The sequence below is a fragment of the Mobula hypostoma genome, chromosome 1 (assembly GCF_963921235.1).
Source record: "Mobula hypostoma chromosome 1, sMobHyp1.1, whole genome shotgun sequence".
Classification (NCBI taxonomy): Eukaryota; Metazoa; Chordata; class Chondrichthyes; order Myliobatiformes; family Myliobatidae; genus Mobula; species Mobula hypostoma.
In genome coordinates, this window is record NC_086097.1 from 129,119,562 (window position 1) to 129,138,046 (window position 18,485).

An 18,485-nucleotide genomic window follows, 5' to 3' on the forward strand; every position below is an offset into this window, starting at 1 on the left:
CTGTAATATGATACATCTGACTTTAACTTCTCCTTCTCAAATTGCAAGGTGAATTTGATCGTATCATGATCACTTTACCTAAGGATTTTTTTACCTTAGGCTCTCTAATCAATTCCAGTTCATTGCACATCACCCAATCCAGAACAGCTGATCCTCTAGTGAGCTCAACCACGAGCTACTCTTAAAAAAAAATCTCATAGCCATTCTAGAGACTTCCCCTCCTGGAATCCAACATCAACCTGATTTTCCTAATCTACCTGCAGGAGAAATTTTTTTTAGAAGATCCTGTATCTTATAGTTTTTTAATGTTTTTTTAAAAATTATCATCAATTTGGACACACTCTCATAAAGGTTTGCCACCCCACTATAACACCCTCAAGTCACAGCAATATCTTTGTAAATCTTTTCTGCACTCTTTCCAGTTTAATAGCATCTTGCTTATAAATTTATTTATTTTCCACTGAAGAAACATTAGCTATCCTTGGCATGGTACTATCTGATGGTCCTGTTCTAATATCACGAATATTCCAATCAAAGAGTTAAAAGCATGATTCTGTTTCTCTCCACAGGTCCTGCCTGTGGAGACATCTAGCATCCTCCAGATTTGTTATGGTTTTACAGCTGTTGCCTCATATAATCTTCCATTTACAATCAAACTCGAATGATGTGAAGATCTCAATGGTTCAGCACCTGACTCACCAGGGATGTATTTGCTGAACTGCTGTCCATTCACAAAGACCCCAGTTCATGCACTGTTTCCCCACTCACTGGCACCCTAGATTCCACACACAATTTCCACCCAACAAAGCCCTGGTTCTTGAGTTCCCTTTAAACTCAACTGGTTCAGCAGAAAACTTATTATACTATGTAACACCCAATAAAAGTCAATTGGTTAATTAAGCTCATTAAGGTGTTGTAGTTTTGATGTACATAAGTATATTGGGAAGAATGGGGAATTAATTAAATCAATTATGCTGGGGTATTAAGAGAAATAACATTCAATATTCTTGAAAACCTGCTAGTCTGGCACAATCAATGTCCCAAATATTCCAGATAATTGGAATTTGACTGGTGTACAGACCCACTGACATGGCAATATCTTCAAATTCATCCACCTTCTTCATGACAATATGACTGGCCAAGTCCTCTCCAATGGTGATACTTCAGAAAAATTCAGTATTTCAAACGGAGTGAATCAAGGGTGTGTGCTGTTCAACCTGTTCTTCACATATGTGCTGAACCATGCAATCGAAGACCTCGAACGTGGTGTCTACCTGGAGTACAGACTTAATGGATCACGCTTCAATCTGCGTTATCTGAGCGACGGAACGAAGATCGTCAAGAAACTCATCCTCTATGCCGACAACTGTGCTCTGATGGCTCATGCTGAGTCCGACCTTCAGCTAATTGTCAACAAATCTGCCAGAGCCTCGTGTCTCTTTGGTCTAACCATCAGCCTAAACAAGACAGAAGTCCTATTTCAACCTGGTCCTGGATCAGCTGCTACCATCCCCTCTATCACTATCAAGGAACAAGACTGAGAACAGTGGAAGAATTCAAGTACCTCGGCAGTGCTATTTGTAGTGATGGCTCGCTAGACAGAGAAGTCAGCGCCAGGATTTGCAAGGCCATCTAGAGCCTTGGTCAACTGTGATCACATGTTTTGAACCAGCACAACATCCGTCTGTCCACAAAACTAAAGGTGTACGAAGCTGTTATCCTCAGCTGTCTCCTGTATGGATGTGAAACCTAGACGCATACAGAAGACAGCTCAAAATGTTAGAGGGATTCCATATGCGTCGTCCGAGGTCAATCCTTGTTATCCGTTGGCAGGACTGAGTCACAAACCTAGAGGTCCTCAACAGCGCGAGGACCACGAGTGTTGAGGGTATGATTGTAAAAGCACAGCTTCGGTGGACGGGGCATGTCACATACGTGCAGGAATCCTGAATCCCCAAGCAGCTACCATTTGGTGAGCTTTTGCTGGGCTAGAGGTATCAAGGCAGGCCTTGTAAGTGTTCAAGGACTGCGTGAATGCTAACACTGCAAATGCCTGTACCGAAATGGCTGGCACAGAGTGCGCAAGACTGGAGTGGCTGGCGAGCCTTGGTTAGAACCACTCACAACAAACTGGAGGAGAGACGCTGAGCAGTACTAATTGCTGCTTGACAAAGGAGGAAGGCAATAGCAGTGCCTCTACTTCCAGATCCAGCAGAGTTCTCATGTCCTCATTGTGGACATCTATGTCGCTCACAACTTGGTCTAAGCAGCCATCTACGGACACCCAACAGAACTGCACAAATCTAACTATCATCATTGGATACGACTGACAACCAGCCAATCAATCAACCACCTTCAAATTTACAGAGCCGAGATGGTAATTAGAGAATGTAACTGAAAATCTGGTCAAAGAGTAGAGGTTCAAGGTGCATCTTAAATGAGAAGAGAGGAGTTAAGTGTGGGGAGGGTAGTCCAGAGTTTAAGGTCTTGCCAGCCGAAGGTGCTGCTGTAGGGTAACGTAATTGGGAGAAATGGACATAATTCACAACTACCGACACTGAGTTGGATTTTCGTTTTAATAGGCTGGTCTGACGTGATAATGTTATTACGTAAAATGTTTTTAGCGCGCTTTTGTTGTATAGGTTTTGGAGTTCAATAAAATGTTTTATGGATTTTGTTACCCCTAAAACACCTCACTTCGTTTTATTTGCGGAAACCTACACCGCCAAGTACAGAGCACTTGAATTCCAGGATGGCCAAGAAGCTGGAATTAGTGGAGCACAGAAGTCATGGAGATAGCAAGGATAAGAACAAAATCATGGAGTGACAGCGCTTTCCTGAAAGTACAATTATTGTGCAAGTAAGTTTATTTGGATGCTGTCAATTGTTGCAATTGAAACAATCCAAATCAAATAATCCAGAGATGGATGTTTAAATCTCCCCAACAAATCTATGCTACTTAACAAAGTTAAACTAAAGTTAGCATTAGTAATGACAATCATGATTCAATGAATTGCTCTTAAAACCCATCTGGTTAACTACTGTCTATGCATAGAAGAAGGAAACTGACCTTCATCTACACAATTCCAGACCACAACAATGTGGCGGCTTTTTCAGTGCTCATTGAAATGACCTGGCCAGTCACTCAGTTCACGAGCAATCAAGGATGAGCAATAAATGCTGGCCTTCTCAGTTATGTTGACACTCCAGAAATAAAAAGACAGCCACTCTGTTTCAAATCACCTGCAGTTCACAAGCATCACCAATATAGGAGCTCAGCACTTATCAATGCAGTTGGAAGCTGCCATTCCTCGGTAACTTGTAGAGAAAACGAATAAAATTACGTTTGTTCATTTTATCAGACCCAGGAATACCATCACACTCAGATGTCGAAGGATCCTTCATTGCTGTTTGCGTAACAAGTTTTGTTTTACCAGTCAGTGTTGTTTAGCCCTGAGATGAACCCCCAACCCTGGAAGACCAGTGGACCACTCTTAGTACAGCCTCTACACTCTGACCTGTTTGGCACAGGTGACCCTACCAAGAGCCAAAGCATAAAGTCCTCAAAGCACAGAAGCCTCCAAATTCTGTGACAGCATTTTGGTCCTCTTAGAGGCATTCACAAGTAGACAGTGAGAAGGTCAAGAGCAGGCACTTAGAAACTCATCCCCTGCTACACAAGCATGTCAGGGTATTACCTGCTGACTCAAAAACCATTCCCCTGAACTGGATTTCTGAGGCAGATTTTGAAATGGTGTTATAAAAACAGAGTGCATTTAATGTTACTGACTGGGGTTCAATTTATTCCCCTGTAACTCCATAAAAACAATGTGATTTTACAGAGCTTTATTGGTCTAGTCAAATCTTCTTCAGCTGTGTTCACCTCACTGCACTGGGCTGCTCTACCCATCAGTCTGACGGGACTCAGGCAGGCTCATACACTGAGGTTAAGGAGTGTGCAGTTCCAACTGCTCAACTGCCAAAATAATCAATCCAAGTTGAGTGCTAATAGAAACATGAGCAGGTACAACTCCATGGGAGGCCAGGCAGACTGAATTCCTTCAAACAAACAACTCATCTTACTTAGCGGAACATAATTACAAAACAGAGCCCAAATTTCCTATTCTACTAATCAATGAGAGCATGTACTTTCATGATTCATTATGAAGGAAGCCACTTGACCCTTCATGTCCATGCCAGTTCTCAGAATATCTGCATCAGTCAGATCCCCCTGCTTAGTTCCCAATAACATTCTTTCAGCTACCCTAATTCTCCTGAAACCTACCTATTCTACATGTAAAATGCAGCAGCTACTTATCCTCCCAACATGTCCTCTGGATGTGAAAGGAAATCAAAGCACACGGATAAAACACAGTCACGGGGAAAACTTGAAAACTCTACACAAAAAGTACCTGAGGTCAGGGTCAAACCCAGGTTGCAGGAGACTTGCAGAAGCAGCTACCTCAAACACCTTTTCTCACTAACACATACCTTCTGATCCCCTTAAATGTCCAAAAACCTATGAATCTCTGTCTTGAACGTGCAAGATACCATTAACAAAGGACACGTTTCCACCAAAGTAAACACTTTAACATTGCTTACCATGGTAATGCTTTGGTTGAAACTTAGTTCAACGTCGTAGAAGTTGCCGTCATGGTGGACAGGTAGGGTTGCCTGTGCCCAGTGCCGATCCTTCGAATTAGACCAATGCAGAGGAGAGCCTCCGAGCCGGCTGTGCAGGCAAACTCTGAGGATGTACCGTCCTTTAGGCAGCTTGTCCTTCACACCTCGTAGGCATTTCAGATGGATCTGTGCTGGCTGAGGAGTCCCAGACCACTCAACCTAAATACAACACTTTGCATAAGTACACTAACACAGAACAGTATTCAGAAATCCAAACACTTTCATCTGAAATCCTTCTCCCTATCATTCTCAGAGGATTGGGGGATTTTAGATATGAGGAAGGTTTCGATAGGCTGGTAGATAAATGGGAAACAGAATTAGTACAGTTACATACAATGATTGGCTCAGACATTGTGGCTCTACTTCTGTACTGTACAACTCAGTGCTTCAGGGTTAATTTCTCAAGCTTTGACACATAAAGTTGTGATTGGCCTCAAGTGGAAGAATCCATTTCTCTTGGAGTTAAGGTAGACAACCAGAAGGTACAATGTTGTGGAAAGGGAAGAGTTGGAAAATCTTTTTACCCAGAATGCACCTCCCCATTCTGGGGCCATGAAGGAAGAAAGATATAAATAATTAGATATAAGTAGCTTCAAATGTTTGGGTCCGAATTCCAGCTCTGGGGAAGACTTTCAGCTGATAACCGAAACCAAAGGGCTTGCTTTGATGCTGCGAGATTCGATGATGTAAGCAAAAAAAAACTGATTTTGGTTTTACCATTACTTTTTTCAAGACAATATCCTTATGCCAAGATGGCAGAATCCAGATACTGATCTCGAGTCCTGCCTGCATGGTGTTTGCATGTTTTCCCTGTGGCTGCATGAATTGGTTATTGCTAATTGATTTATTATTGTCACATTTACCACGACACACTTTGTTCTGCATGCCATCTATCCACAAAATAATTACATTGAGGTAGTACGAAGGAAAAGCAACAACAGATGCAGAATATAGTTATAAGGGAAGTGCAGTGCAAATACACCAATAAGGAGTAAGGGCCATGGTGAGTCAGATTGCGAGGTCGCAAGGTCAAGAGGTCAAAATATCACTCCATTCTTTAAAAGGGGAGGGAGGCAGAGGACAGCAAATTGTAGGCCAGTTAGCCTGTTTTCAGTGGTTGGGAAAATGTTGGAGTCCATTATTAAGGATGAGGTTTCAGGGTGCTTGGAAACACATGATAAAATAGGTCAAAGTCAGCATGGTTTCCTTAAGGGGATATCTTGCCAGACAAATCTGTTGGAATTCTTTGAGGAACTATCAGGCAGAATAAACAAAGGAGGGTCAGTGAATGTTGTTCACTTGGATTTTCAGAAGGGCTTTAACAAGGTACTGCACATGAGGCTGCTGAACAAAATTAGAGCACATGGCATTACAGGAGAGATACCAGCATGGATAGAAGACTGGCTGAATGGCAGGACCCAAAGAGTGGGAACAATGGCCTTTTCTGCTTGGCTGTCAGTGACTAATGGTGTTCTGCAGGGGGCGATGTAGGAACCACTTCTTTTCCCGCTACATGTCAATAATTTGGATGACGTAACTTGTGGCATTGTGGCCACACTTGTGGATGAGACAAAGATACGTAAGTGGAGGAGCCAGTAGAGTACAGAAGCAGGGAGTCCATAGAAGGACTTAGAATGGGCAAAGAAGTGACAGATGCGATATAGTGGAGGGAAGTATTGTATACGGTGGTGCACTTTGGTAGAAGGAATAAAAGAGTAGCCAATTTTCTAAGCAGGGAGAAAATTCAGAAATCAGAGGTGTAAAGGGACTTGGGAGTCCTCGTGCAGGATTCCCTTGAGGTTAACTTGCAGGTTGAATTGGTGGTAAGAAAGGGAGATACAACGTTGGCTTTCATTTCAAGGACTAGAATATAAAATTATTTAGGTGGGAGGAGAAGAGAAGCAGCGTGCCGCGCGTGCGCAGCCCTCCGATGAAAAATTATATCATATCTGTTAAATAGGGGCCGTGGACAATTCTGATGACGTGAAAGCACAGAGGAACATCCGGAAAAATTTCTGAAACACTCGTTCGCTGCTGCCGTTACTGTGTGAGCAGGAATCTTTCGGAGAGTAGGCCTCAAAATCCCCGGCTTTGCTTGCTGTTGGCGACCAAGAAGGAGGTCGAATCATTCGGATAGTGATGGCGCTCAGTATTCGGTGTCAGAGAGCTGATCAGAGCTTGAAGTTTTCGGATGACTCAGAGTCGAACCGTGGTCGGGTATGGCAGGGAGAGTTTTCTTCCTTCTCTCCGTCTGCGTGAGATGTGGGACATTTGAGTGACTTTGAACTTTTACTGCGCTCATGGACTTCTTCATCAAGTTATGGTATTGTTGCACTGTTGTAACTGTATGTTATAATTATGTGGTTTTGTTAGTTTTTTTCAGTCTTGGTCTGTCTTGTGTTTTGTGATATCACACGGGAAGAAATATTGTATCATTTCTTAATGCATGCATTACTAAATGAGAACAAAAGAGGACTGTGTGTCCTCATAATCTAAAAAAAATCAACAATGTAATGCTGAGGCCTTGTAAGGCACTAGTCAGACCGCACTTGGAGTATTGTGAGCAGTTTTGAGCTCATGAGCTCCTGATCTGAGAAAGGATATGCTAGCACTGGAGTGGGTCCAGAAGAGGTTCATGAGAGTAATCCCAGGGATGAAAGGGTTAACATATCAGGGCACTGATGGTTCTGAAGTTTAGAAGAATGGTGGGGTGGGGGGGGGAATCTCATTGAAAACTATCAAACATTGAAAGGGCTAAACAGAGTGGACATGCCAAGGAAGTTTTTTGTTGTGCGGTAGTCTAGAACCAGAGGACAATACAGGGACACCCTTTTAGAACAGAGATGAGGAGGAATTTCTTTAGCCAGAGGATGGCGAATCTGTGGAAATCATTGCCACAGACTGCTGTCATTGGGTATATTTAAAGCAAGGTTGATAGGTTCTTGGATAGTAAAGGTATCAAAGGTTACAGGGAATAGGCAAAAAAATGGGGTTGAGAAGGGTAATAAATTAGCCATGGTGGAATGGCAGAGCAGACCCAATGGGCTGAATGGTCTAACTTTGCTGCTATGTCTTACGGTCTCATGATCTGTTCAACAGTCTTTTAACATTGAGATAGAAACGGTCCTTAAGCTTGATGTGCTTTCAAGATTGTGTATCTTCTGCCCCGTAGGTAGAGGGAGAAGAGAGAATGCACAGAGTGGGAGAGCTCTTTAGTTAGGTCAGCCGCTTTTCCAAGGCAATGGGAAGTGCATATAGAATCCATGGAGGGGATACTGGTTTTCGTGACAGACTGACTTATGTTCATAGCTCTCTGTAATTTCTCGCTGTCTTGGAAAAATTGTGATGCATCTGGATAAAGATGTTTTCCAAGGTGCGTCCATAAAGATTGATGAGGGTCAATAGACAAAGTACAGGCACTGGGGTGCTTTCTTGGCCATAGCGTTTCTTTGTGGTTTGTACTTGGCCAAGCTACATCTAGGAACATGAAGTGGTGAACTCACTGGTGATATCTGGTGATTTGAAGTTCCTTACCCAGAATATATACTGCACTCTTTCTATTGTCATTATGCTGGATGTTCAGTGTTGATTCTTCAGCTAGAGAGTGTGGTCATTCTTATCTACAGAACCTAGTTCTGATAGCAAGGGGAATACTGTTGTTATATCCACATGTAATAACGTCACAAAGCTAACATAAAGGTAAACTTCACAACAACTTCAAAGGCTCACTTTTTCTGTATCAGGACTGGTCAGTTCTCCTGTTGACCATCCAACAGTATTCTCTGCTACCTGGGCATTTCTTAAAACCCTGTACTCCACAGGTTTCTCCATATTCTTTCTAGCTTCTCTCATTAACCATCCATTCGATGGGTTCATCAACATCTTATCACCAAGGCAACCTTGGCCTCAGCCAATCCCAGTTATTCCTTTTGTTCCATCCATGTCTTTCCCATCTAACGGGTTCTCTCTTCTTTCCCAGTTCTGTTCAAGAGTTCCCCAGCCTGACCCATGAACTCTGCTTCTCTCATTAACAGATTGCTGCCTAATCTGCTGAACATTTCTACCACTTTCTAGGATTTATCTTTGCAAACTTCAAACTGTAATAAGTCAGCATGCAAGGGCAGCAATTAAAACATAAGAAAAAAGGAACAAAAATATGTCACTCAATCCCTCAAGCCTGCCTTACAATCATGGCTGATCTGCCTTAGGCCTTGTCTCCTCTCCTCTGCCAGTTCCCCATGGTACTCAATTCCCTGATCTTTTGAAAATACGTTTATTTTCTCTTTAAATATCCCCAGTGATCTCTTCTCCATAACCCTCTAGGGTAGAGAACCAGTGTAGCCAAGAGACTATCAAAATCAAATCCTAAATATGTTACAAGCACTTGCTCTCCTTTGGAAAAAAAAACAGCCTTTACGACATGTCTTTGTAAATCCAGTCCAGAATTCCACCCTCAAACATTTTACTACGTCATCATTCCCTTACAGGATTTCATGGGCAAATCATGGGAAGTGTGTCTCCAAAAGCTGGTTTGGATTTTATGCAGCATTACTTCACACCTTTAAAGGTTACAAATTGTAAATTTCAGCAAGAAATTGTCTGCAGTTCCCAGATCCTTTTGTACACTTAAATCTCATTTTTAAAGCACTAAGCAACATGTCAATTACCTTCATTCTAATTGCAAAATTTTAATTAATGAAGAAAAAAAATCTAAATTTTATATTTTGCTTGCTGAAACCCAAAATTAACATTATATGAAAAATGGAGGTAATCTTTCTTTAAAACCTCTAGGCAGGATTACTGGTGCAGGCAGTCTAAAGATATTAAACACATTCTAAATTAAACACCCCCAACAAATTTTGTGCAGAAATATATTTGGATAATTTTGCATGCCAAACATGACATTTTATATTATTTCTTCCCCCCCCCACCACCCTCCCGACTCCCAGCAACTTCCCATCACCCACCCTTGTCCTAAGTTCAGAATTATATAAATGAAGATCTTGTCTTTCACCAATGGAATTGCTATGCATGGCAAGATTGCCATTGCTTCTCTGACTATACTGTATGTTTCAAGACGGAAAGCCATAAAAAAATCTTTATCTCTCTGAAACACAGCAATTTGGAAGATTATCGAATGCTGACTGGGGGGCAGAAATGCCAGTCTGAGGAATTATACCACAATCTCTCTTGCATTTACAACCTTTTTCAAAGCAAGCTGTCACCCTGGTAGGAAAGGTTGATGGAGGATTCATTACATCTCCAGGCGTGTCTCATTTGCAAGGCGACAGATATGCTCCTCATTTGCTGAAAGGTTTCACTCAAACCAGCTCTAGTGCTGCACTGAGGGAAGGGGGTGTCATAAAGCTAGAGATGAGCCTTGATGTAGTCCCCTTACCTTCCAGCGACAGCCCTGCACACCATTGTATTGCTTTTTGACTTCAGTCAGGTCACCGTACAGAGTCACCACTTCACCCCTGCGGCTTTCAAGGGCTTTTAGTAACTGGCTTTCTGCTCTGCGATGCACAACGACAATCATTTCACATTGAATCTGTAACTTCTAGAAACTGATTTTATGCTGTTAAGTAATTATTTTTAGTCCTATAATTATATAAATGCATTAATGTACTTCAGCCTTTCTAAATTCAGCATATTATGACATATTTATTTAGTAACTTACTTAGAGATATAGCACAGAACAGGCCCTTCCAGCCCAAAGAGCCGCACCACCCAACAACCTATTTAACTCAAGCCGAATCACGGGGCAATTGGCAATGACCAATTAACCTACTAACCAGTATGTCCTTGGACTGTGGGAGGAAAGCGAAGCACCCGGAGGAAACACGGAGAGAACACACAGGCGGCGCCAAAATTGAGCTCTGTACTCCAGAACACCTCGAGCTGGATTAGCACCGCACTAACCGCTATGCTACCGTGGTGCTGTCAACTTTAACTCAAAGCATTGGCAAATGTATAATCTGCACACAAGAGAATCCCAGTGAAATCCCTCAGAGAAGTCACTCATTGAGCACCTTTGCTTCGGCTGGGATCTCCTGATGCCCAGGTATTTCATTTCCCCTTTCCATTCCCACACTCTCAAGTCTGTCCATGGTCTCCTCCACTGGCAGGTCAAATCCAAGTGAAAACTAGAAGAACAACACTTATGTTCTGCTTGAAGAGTCTTTAACCGGGCAGAATGAATACATAGAAGATAGAACAGTACAGCTTAGGAACAGGCCCTTCGGCCAACAATGTCATGTCGAAACAATAGCTAACTAAACTAATCCCTTCTGCCTACCCAATGTCCATATCCTGCTATTTTCCTCACCTTCATGTGTCCATCTAAAGTCTCTAATATTTCTGCCTCTACCACCACCCCAAGCAGCATATTCCAGGCGCCCTTCCCTCTCTGTGTAAAAAATTTGCGCTTCATATCTCCTTTGAAATTACCTCTCTCACCTTCGATGTATGCCCTCTGGTATTAGACATTTCAACCCTTAGAAAAAATATTGTCTGTTTACTCTGTCCATGCCCCTCATAATCTTACAAACCTCTATCTGATATCCCCTCAGTAGCCACCACTCCAGAGAAAATTATCCTGGTAAACCTCTTCTGCACCCTCTCCAAAGCCTCAACATCCTTCCTATAATGGGGCGACCAGAACTGTATCCAATACTCCAGATGTGGCCTAACATGAGTTCTATAAAGCTGCAACTTAAGTTCCTGACTTTTGAACTAAGTGTCTTACTAATAAAGACAAGCAATGTCATTTGCCTTCTCAGCCATTCTATCAGCCTATATAGCCACTTTTAGGGATCTATGAACTTGGGCCCCAAGATCCTTCTGCTCAACAACACTGTTATTGAATTCTCAAACTTATAGTAACTGCTGTTTTTTTTCTTTTATTTTCATTTCTTCTTCCTCCTCCTGTTCTAACTGGGCCACACCTCTCCATGCCTTTCCCTTCCCCCAGCCTCTTCCTCTTCCCTACCTACCTTCTCTCTCTCTCTCCATTTCCCATCTGCTCTTCAACCACACACTCCTCCCCACCTCCCTGCCTTTAGTCCACCCCCACATTCTCTCCTATCAGATTCCATCAATCTCAGCTTTGTCATTTCTACCTATCTCCTCCAATCTTCTGACATCTTTTTCCCTTCATATACCTATCCCCCCTCATTTGCCTCTCCAACCCTCCACCTATATTTGTACATGAGCATTATAATTCCTTCAAATTAATATTTAAAAATAATAGGGATCTTAAAAAATCTAACAGTTCGACTTTACCATAATCCAACCTGGATATTATAATCATAAACATTGGAACACTCTAATTATTGCTAAAGACAATTCAATAAAAGCATTGTGTTGTTTCCTGATTTGCTGAAGTCTGCGCTATTTACTTACTGTACTGTTAGCTTGATGATAATGGCTGTGTCTCACCGATCTGAGGCTTGACAGCAGCATCCAAAACCAGTAACAAGGAATCCCTTGTGAGAGAGATCACTAGCTTGCTGAGCGCAGTTTTCTTCAAGCTTACGCATATGCCACAAAATGGAAGCTCAGGGACTACTTGTTCACGTACTCAAAGGAAAGTGATCCCAAGGTGGCATGACTAAGATGCAAGAAACTGCAGATGCTGGAACCTGAAGCAATAAACAACCCAATGGAAGCAGCATCCATAATGGGAAAGGAATTTTCGACAACTCAGGTTGAAGCTCTGTATCGGGACTGGGACATGTTGGCAAGTGGAACCACCTAACAATTACTAAAAAAAAAAGAAAATTGTAATGCACAATCCCAAAGTTCTCTGACCATGCAAATTTTACGTCCCTGTTCAGAAAGTGAGTTCACAGCCAGAAGCTAGTCATCACTGCAGCCGGTCCAGGAGCCTGTTAGTTGCAGGTCACAGCCTCAGTTCAGTACAGAGACGAGTAAACCTCATTGAGCAGTGAGCTGAGCACTGGCCTGTCCCTCACCCACGGCTCCAACAGCCTCGCCTTTTCAATCAGACCCAGCACTTAAATGACCTGGTCCCTGACGCCTCAGTGCGCTCTCGGGCTCAGACCCCACCACACTGATTTGGCCAACCTTTCCAATCTGACTGGGTGCTTAAATCAGTCAGACATCGGCTCCTTCCTCAATTCTGGGCCTGGGCCCCACTGCCTCGACTTGCCCCGGATCTGCTGCTTCAAATCAGCTTCACATCTGCTCCAGCAATGGCCAAACGTTATCTAGTTCTTTGCTCTTGGACTGGGGCCCTGCCACCTCGATTCGGCCCATATACGTCATGCCGCAGTCGTCCTGAATCTTCAAGATTTCATTTCACACTGCAAAAATGCCAGGTTGTACGACCAGTTCAGAAGCTCATCTCCGAAAAGGAAATTACAGGCGATTGATTGCAGTGATCGTTGTCCAGAAAAAGTGGGATTAATAGAGTAGTTAGATTTGTTTGATGCCAGTGAGGCGTCACTGTGTTTCACTAGCCCATCTTAAACTGGAAGATTTAATTGTTAATTACACAGTATTTTATTAAAAGGAAAACTTTGACACAGTACAGGAAAAGAACGGAAAATGCAGAACTTCATAGGTTGACTCTAACGACGGGCCAAATTTCCACCTTCTGCACTGCGCCTATCCACAATTCTTTTCTGATCACTAGAATGACAGATCCATTAAGAAGTTAATTTGGGAGAAAATGCCTTTCAGTGTGATTGACACATTGCCAGAAGTAGCCTTCAACCACAACTGTTGAATAAAAATTGTGTGGATTGTACACTAGAGAGAGCAGGACATCCAAAGATGCTTCACAGAAACAATTCACAAACAAAAATGTATGTCAAACTACATTACTGCTCAAGGAAGTGTAATGAGAGCCTTAAAGGTGTGCATGAGATTAGAGGTGGTTGCAAACTCTAGATTCTAGGTCTACAGCTACCAAAGACAGAAAGATTAATTTCAGTGACAATGAAGAGCCCTGAAGTGGAGAAGCACTGATAAATCTGAGAGTTGCAGAAGACTGAGAAAGGGAGGGTTGAGATGTGGAAACTAGGCTGAACAAACTCAACAATTAGCAATACTGGTGAGCGCCATCAAGCTATGGGTTGATGGGCAAATAGCTCGATAGAGTTTGGTTCCTTAAGATTGTTATAACTGGGGGTGGTAATGGTGTCAAGCTCTCACTACCTATTAAATGCTCCCAGAGGTTTGCACTTCAAATAGCCTCTGACAACCAAGTCCAGCTCCTGGCCTTCACAAGTGGTTTAGCCACTAAGCCGATGGAACCATTTCTACTGACAGGAGAAGGGGCAAAGGCTGGTTACTGGTGCCTTCGAACCAGTCGCGTCGGGCAGATGGGGCTCATCAGCTGTGGTTGACAGCTCATCTAGGAGAAGGAAAACTCTGATCTCAAACCTCCGCCGCCTTCCGGCAATACCCACTCATGGGGAAGGCTTCGGGAGTAACCCCTGAGGGAAAAATCCAGAGATGGAGTGCCTAAGGCAATCTTACATTGAGTTCAACGCTGACTGGCAACTCCTGCAATGCTGCTGGTACCAAACTGTACAGGTCTGTGCTGTTCCTTTGGGTTCGTCAGTTGTATGGAGAAGGGGAGCTTGCTACATGGGCAACAGCTTGCTCTCCATGTCATACTGCCCAGGCTTAAGTATCTACACAGCGAGGATGCGATAACCACAGTCAACTCTGACTGACGAAGGCCTCAAAGTTTGAGATGGATATACCTTCAGACACAAAAGTGAAGTGCTCTGAGATGTATTTAGCACATCACTCCCTTCTTGTATTACTGCAATATAATAACAAATGAATCTCAGGGTTGTAGGTAGTGACATATATGTATGTTGATAATAAATTTACTTTCAACTTTGCACTATGCAGTCCATGTAGTAATAGGCCTCCCAGGATGCTATTAATTGGAGTTCCACCACTTTTAATCTCTAAATTCTGAGGGAATGATGCATCAAAACATAGAACAAACCCCGCAAATGATGGTGTTCATATTAGCTTGTTGCCCCATAACCAATAGGTTTTGGAGGTGCTGAAAAAGACTCGGGCCACATTTTGTGGGTGGTACTACCATTGTATGTGTCCGAACTAGACAGCTGCTTCTCTCATACAATTGCTTCATAGAAATTTTTAGAAATCAATGTGATCAGGAAGGGTTCTATTTCCAAAATGTATGTGTAATTAACACCGGGCGCACACAATTTACCTGAATACTGCAGGAGATTATTATTTCAATTGTCTTTATTAAATTATCCAAGCAATAAGGCAGAGAGTGGAACAGATACAATCTTCAGTAGTACTTTGGCTGCAAAGTATTTTCCACTTACTAATGAAAATAATTTCTTTTTAGCGTTCATTGTTTCAATAAGTTTTAGCAATAAAATTCTGTGCAACAGCAAAGAGGTGATTGTAACTTCTGCAATCTTTATATATATAAGGTGGGAAGTCACGTATATGTGTGGAACGCACTACCAGGGGTGGTGGAAAGGCAGATACAGTATATTACAGACATTTATGAATCTCTTAGGTAGGCACATGGATGAAAGAAATATGGTGTAGGGTGGGGGGGCTTTGTGGGAAGGAAGTTAGAGTAGGTTAGGTTGGCACAACATTGTGGGTTGTAGGGTCTATACTGTGCTGTACGGTTCTATATTCTATGCTCAACACACGCAGATATGCACAACACATATATGCAAAGACAATTATATGGACACAGGCAGAGATGTTCATACAAATCCAAATGCGTGTAACATAGGATACACACAATCACAGAGCAACATGCACACATGCACATATGTACCCAGAGCCGATGCCTCACAATGATGGAACTTACTTCTGGAAGGCAGAACGAAGACTTGCCTGGAGAAACTCTAACTGCTCAGAGTTGATCTCCTGCGGCTTCACGCCCTGAATAAAATAGAAACCAGTATAGAGTGAGGCGCCACTGGAACATTAGACAAACAGCTGCCCGAAGTGCCGCCAGGTAGAAAACTCACACAACTGAGGAATGGTGGCATCCCGCCACAGCAAAATGTGTGAACTATGCATAGGTAGGACGGAGACAGGGAATGGTTGCTATCACTCGCAGGTGAAGTCAGGTCGACCAGTTTTTTCTCTATTGCTAGTTTACCGATTGCTGAGCTCTGGGGTTACGTGCTTGTCATATCCACCCAAAACTCTTATCTCCACTGCTGGGTAGTAATCAATTCTAATGGACCCATTGAGACTTCTTTCTGTTGGCTCTTCCCATTCCAGGCCTTGCATGTGGTTTTACAATATGAAGAAGGGGGATAAATTTATGTTTTAGTTTTATGACTTTTCTCACAATGCAAGTTCCCTCCTCAGTGCTCAGAATTGCATTGTTTCAGGAAAGCTAGTAGTATTGTCGAGGATGCTTGCAACTCTGGCTGTTACCTTTCCTCTCTCCTACTTTCTGGGAGAAGATACAGGAGCTTGAAAGCTCAAGTGAACCACTGGAGCTGTGAGTTAGCTCAACTAGCTGTGTCTTTGATCCAGGACTGTACCAGATGGAGTGAGGACAATAATTCCAAGATCAATGTGGAATCTCAAAGCTGGGATTCCCCTTACATCATTGACAAGAAAACAAAGTACTAAACTCTATGATGCATAAATGAAGATATATGTAGACAGGTAATGTGCCTGAGATTTGTTACTGTATTAGTACTGGGTTGTAAAGTTGAAGAAACATGACATATCCTGAAATTAGTTCAATTTTCAACCGAGTTTCCTTAACACAAATTTATCAAAAGGATAAAGCACAACGACAAAATGGGTGCATGATACATTGCAATTCTTAAAAATGGAAACATATGCACATACTTAATAAATGCTTTAAAAAGCAAAATCAAAACCACCCACATGCAGTAGAGTGCAACTGAAATGTAATGTGTATATCAGTAAATACACTTTATCCTGACATTTTAATTTAACTACAAATCTGTACAGTACAAGGAAATGCTTAATATTTAAGCTGCTTTCAGCAAATAAAACACATCATTAAACCAGAGTTTAATAAACTTGGTGTAATACTGATAATTTAACATAATTTGTATGACTGTTTTTATTGTGTTAAACAGTTTCTATGCACATGTTGACACACAATGAATTCTTAACCTATTTTCTCTTCTTTAATGAAGGCTGCAGTAAATATTAAAACATAGAACAGTACGGCACAGGAAAAGGCCCTTCAGCCCACAATACCTGTGCTAAACATAATGCCAAATTATACTAAATCTCAGTTGCACGCACATGATCAATATCACTCCATTCCCTGCATATTCATCTGTTTAATCACCTCTTAAATGCACGATTTTATCGCCTTCCATCACTCACCCTGGTAGCTCATTCCAGGTACCCTCCACTTTCTGAGTAAAGGTTGTGCCCCTCACATCTCCTGTAAACTTTCCCCTACTCATCTTTAAAGCACGTCCTCTAGTACCTGAACATCTACCCAGGGGAAAAAAATCTTGACTGCCTTAACATATTTACCCAAAATTTCTATCCACAAATATTTTAAATTCATTCACCTTTTAGTCTAATGTAGGCAGATGGATGGAGCTATGTTACAGTTCAGTGGCGACTGGGTGAATGAATGCCTTGACAGGTGGAAGAAGGCTAGTAGCAAAGTTCACACAGGGAATGGCTACAATCTCAGGCACGCTGTCTGAGGAAGTGATAGAAACAGGTACTCGCGCAGTATCTATGAAGAATCTAAACAAGCACTTGAAACTTGAACAAGCACTTTTATACAGTAAATGGCAGGACCTTAAAGGTTATGTATACAGATGAATGTTGGGGTGCAAGTTCACAGCTCACTGACTGTGGCAACACAGGTGAGAAGGTGGTAAAGAAAGCACACAAAGTATTTGCCTTCATCGGCCAGGCTGTTGAGGATAAAAGTTGAAAAGTCATATTGCAGTTGTAACCAACTTTGATTAGGTTACATTTGGAATACTGTGTGCAGTTGTGTTTCCCACATTACTAGAAGAATGTGGAGGCTTTGGAGAGGATATAGAAGAGTGTACCTGGAGAGATAGTATTAAGTGTTAGAAGAAGCTGGACAAACTTGAATTGTTCTCGCTGAAGCATCGGAGGCTTGAGCAACCTGACAGAAGTAGATAAAATATGTGAGTAAAATGTAGAAAATACAGGAGTTCAGCAAGTCAGGCAGCACCTATGAAAAGGAATGTACAGTCGACATTGACAATCCCAACAGACTCGTACGTGAAGTTTTGCCCTCTGCTTACCTTTACGTTGCCTATGTGGAACAGTCTATGTTCCAAGCCTTCACTAGTAATGTTTCCGAACTCTTTCCGTGATACATTGACTGCATTGGTGCTGCTAAATGCACACATGCTGAGCTCCTCAATTTCATCAACTTTGCCTCTGAATTCTACCCTCCCATTCGATTCACTTTGTCCATTTCTGTTACCTCTCACCTCTCAACCCCTTTGTCTCCATCTCTGCATACTGTCTACTGGAATATTTTATAAACCTACTGGCTCTCACAGCTACCTTGACTATACTTATTCCCATCCTGTCACTTTTAAAAGTTCTATTTGCTTTTCTCGGTTCCTCACTCTCTGCTGCATCTGTTCCCAGAACGAGGCCTGTCCTTTCCAGAACATCAGAAATGTCCTCCTTCTTTAAACAGCAGTGTTTCTCTTCCTCCACCTTTGATGCTGCCCTCACCCACATCTCCTCTACTGCTCAAACATCTGTCCTCACCTTAACAGGGATAGAGTTCCTCTTGCCCTTACCGA

General features: G+C 42.3%; 1 protein-coding gene across 1 annotated transcript in view; it reads right to left on the minus strand.

Moving 5' to 3' along the window:
• ofcc1 (orofacial cleft 1 candidate 1) overlaps positions 1–7,388 on the minus strand; it is a gene marked incomplete at its 5' end in the record, with an annotated part of 305,954 nt that extends 298,566 nt beyond the window's left edge. The window contains 2 exons of the mRNA XM_063042829.1: positions 4,603–4,842; positions 7,332–7,388. Of these exons, the coding sequence (XP_062898899.1) occupies positions 4,603–4,842; positions 7,332–7,388 (297 nt within the window). The remainder of the gene's footprint in view (positions 1–4,602; positions 4,843–7,331) is intronic.
• Between the last annotated feature and the right edge of the window lie 11,097 nt (positions 7,389–18,485).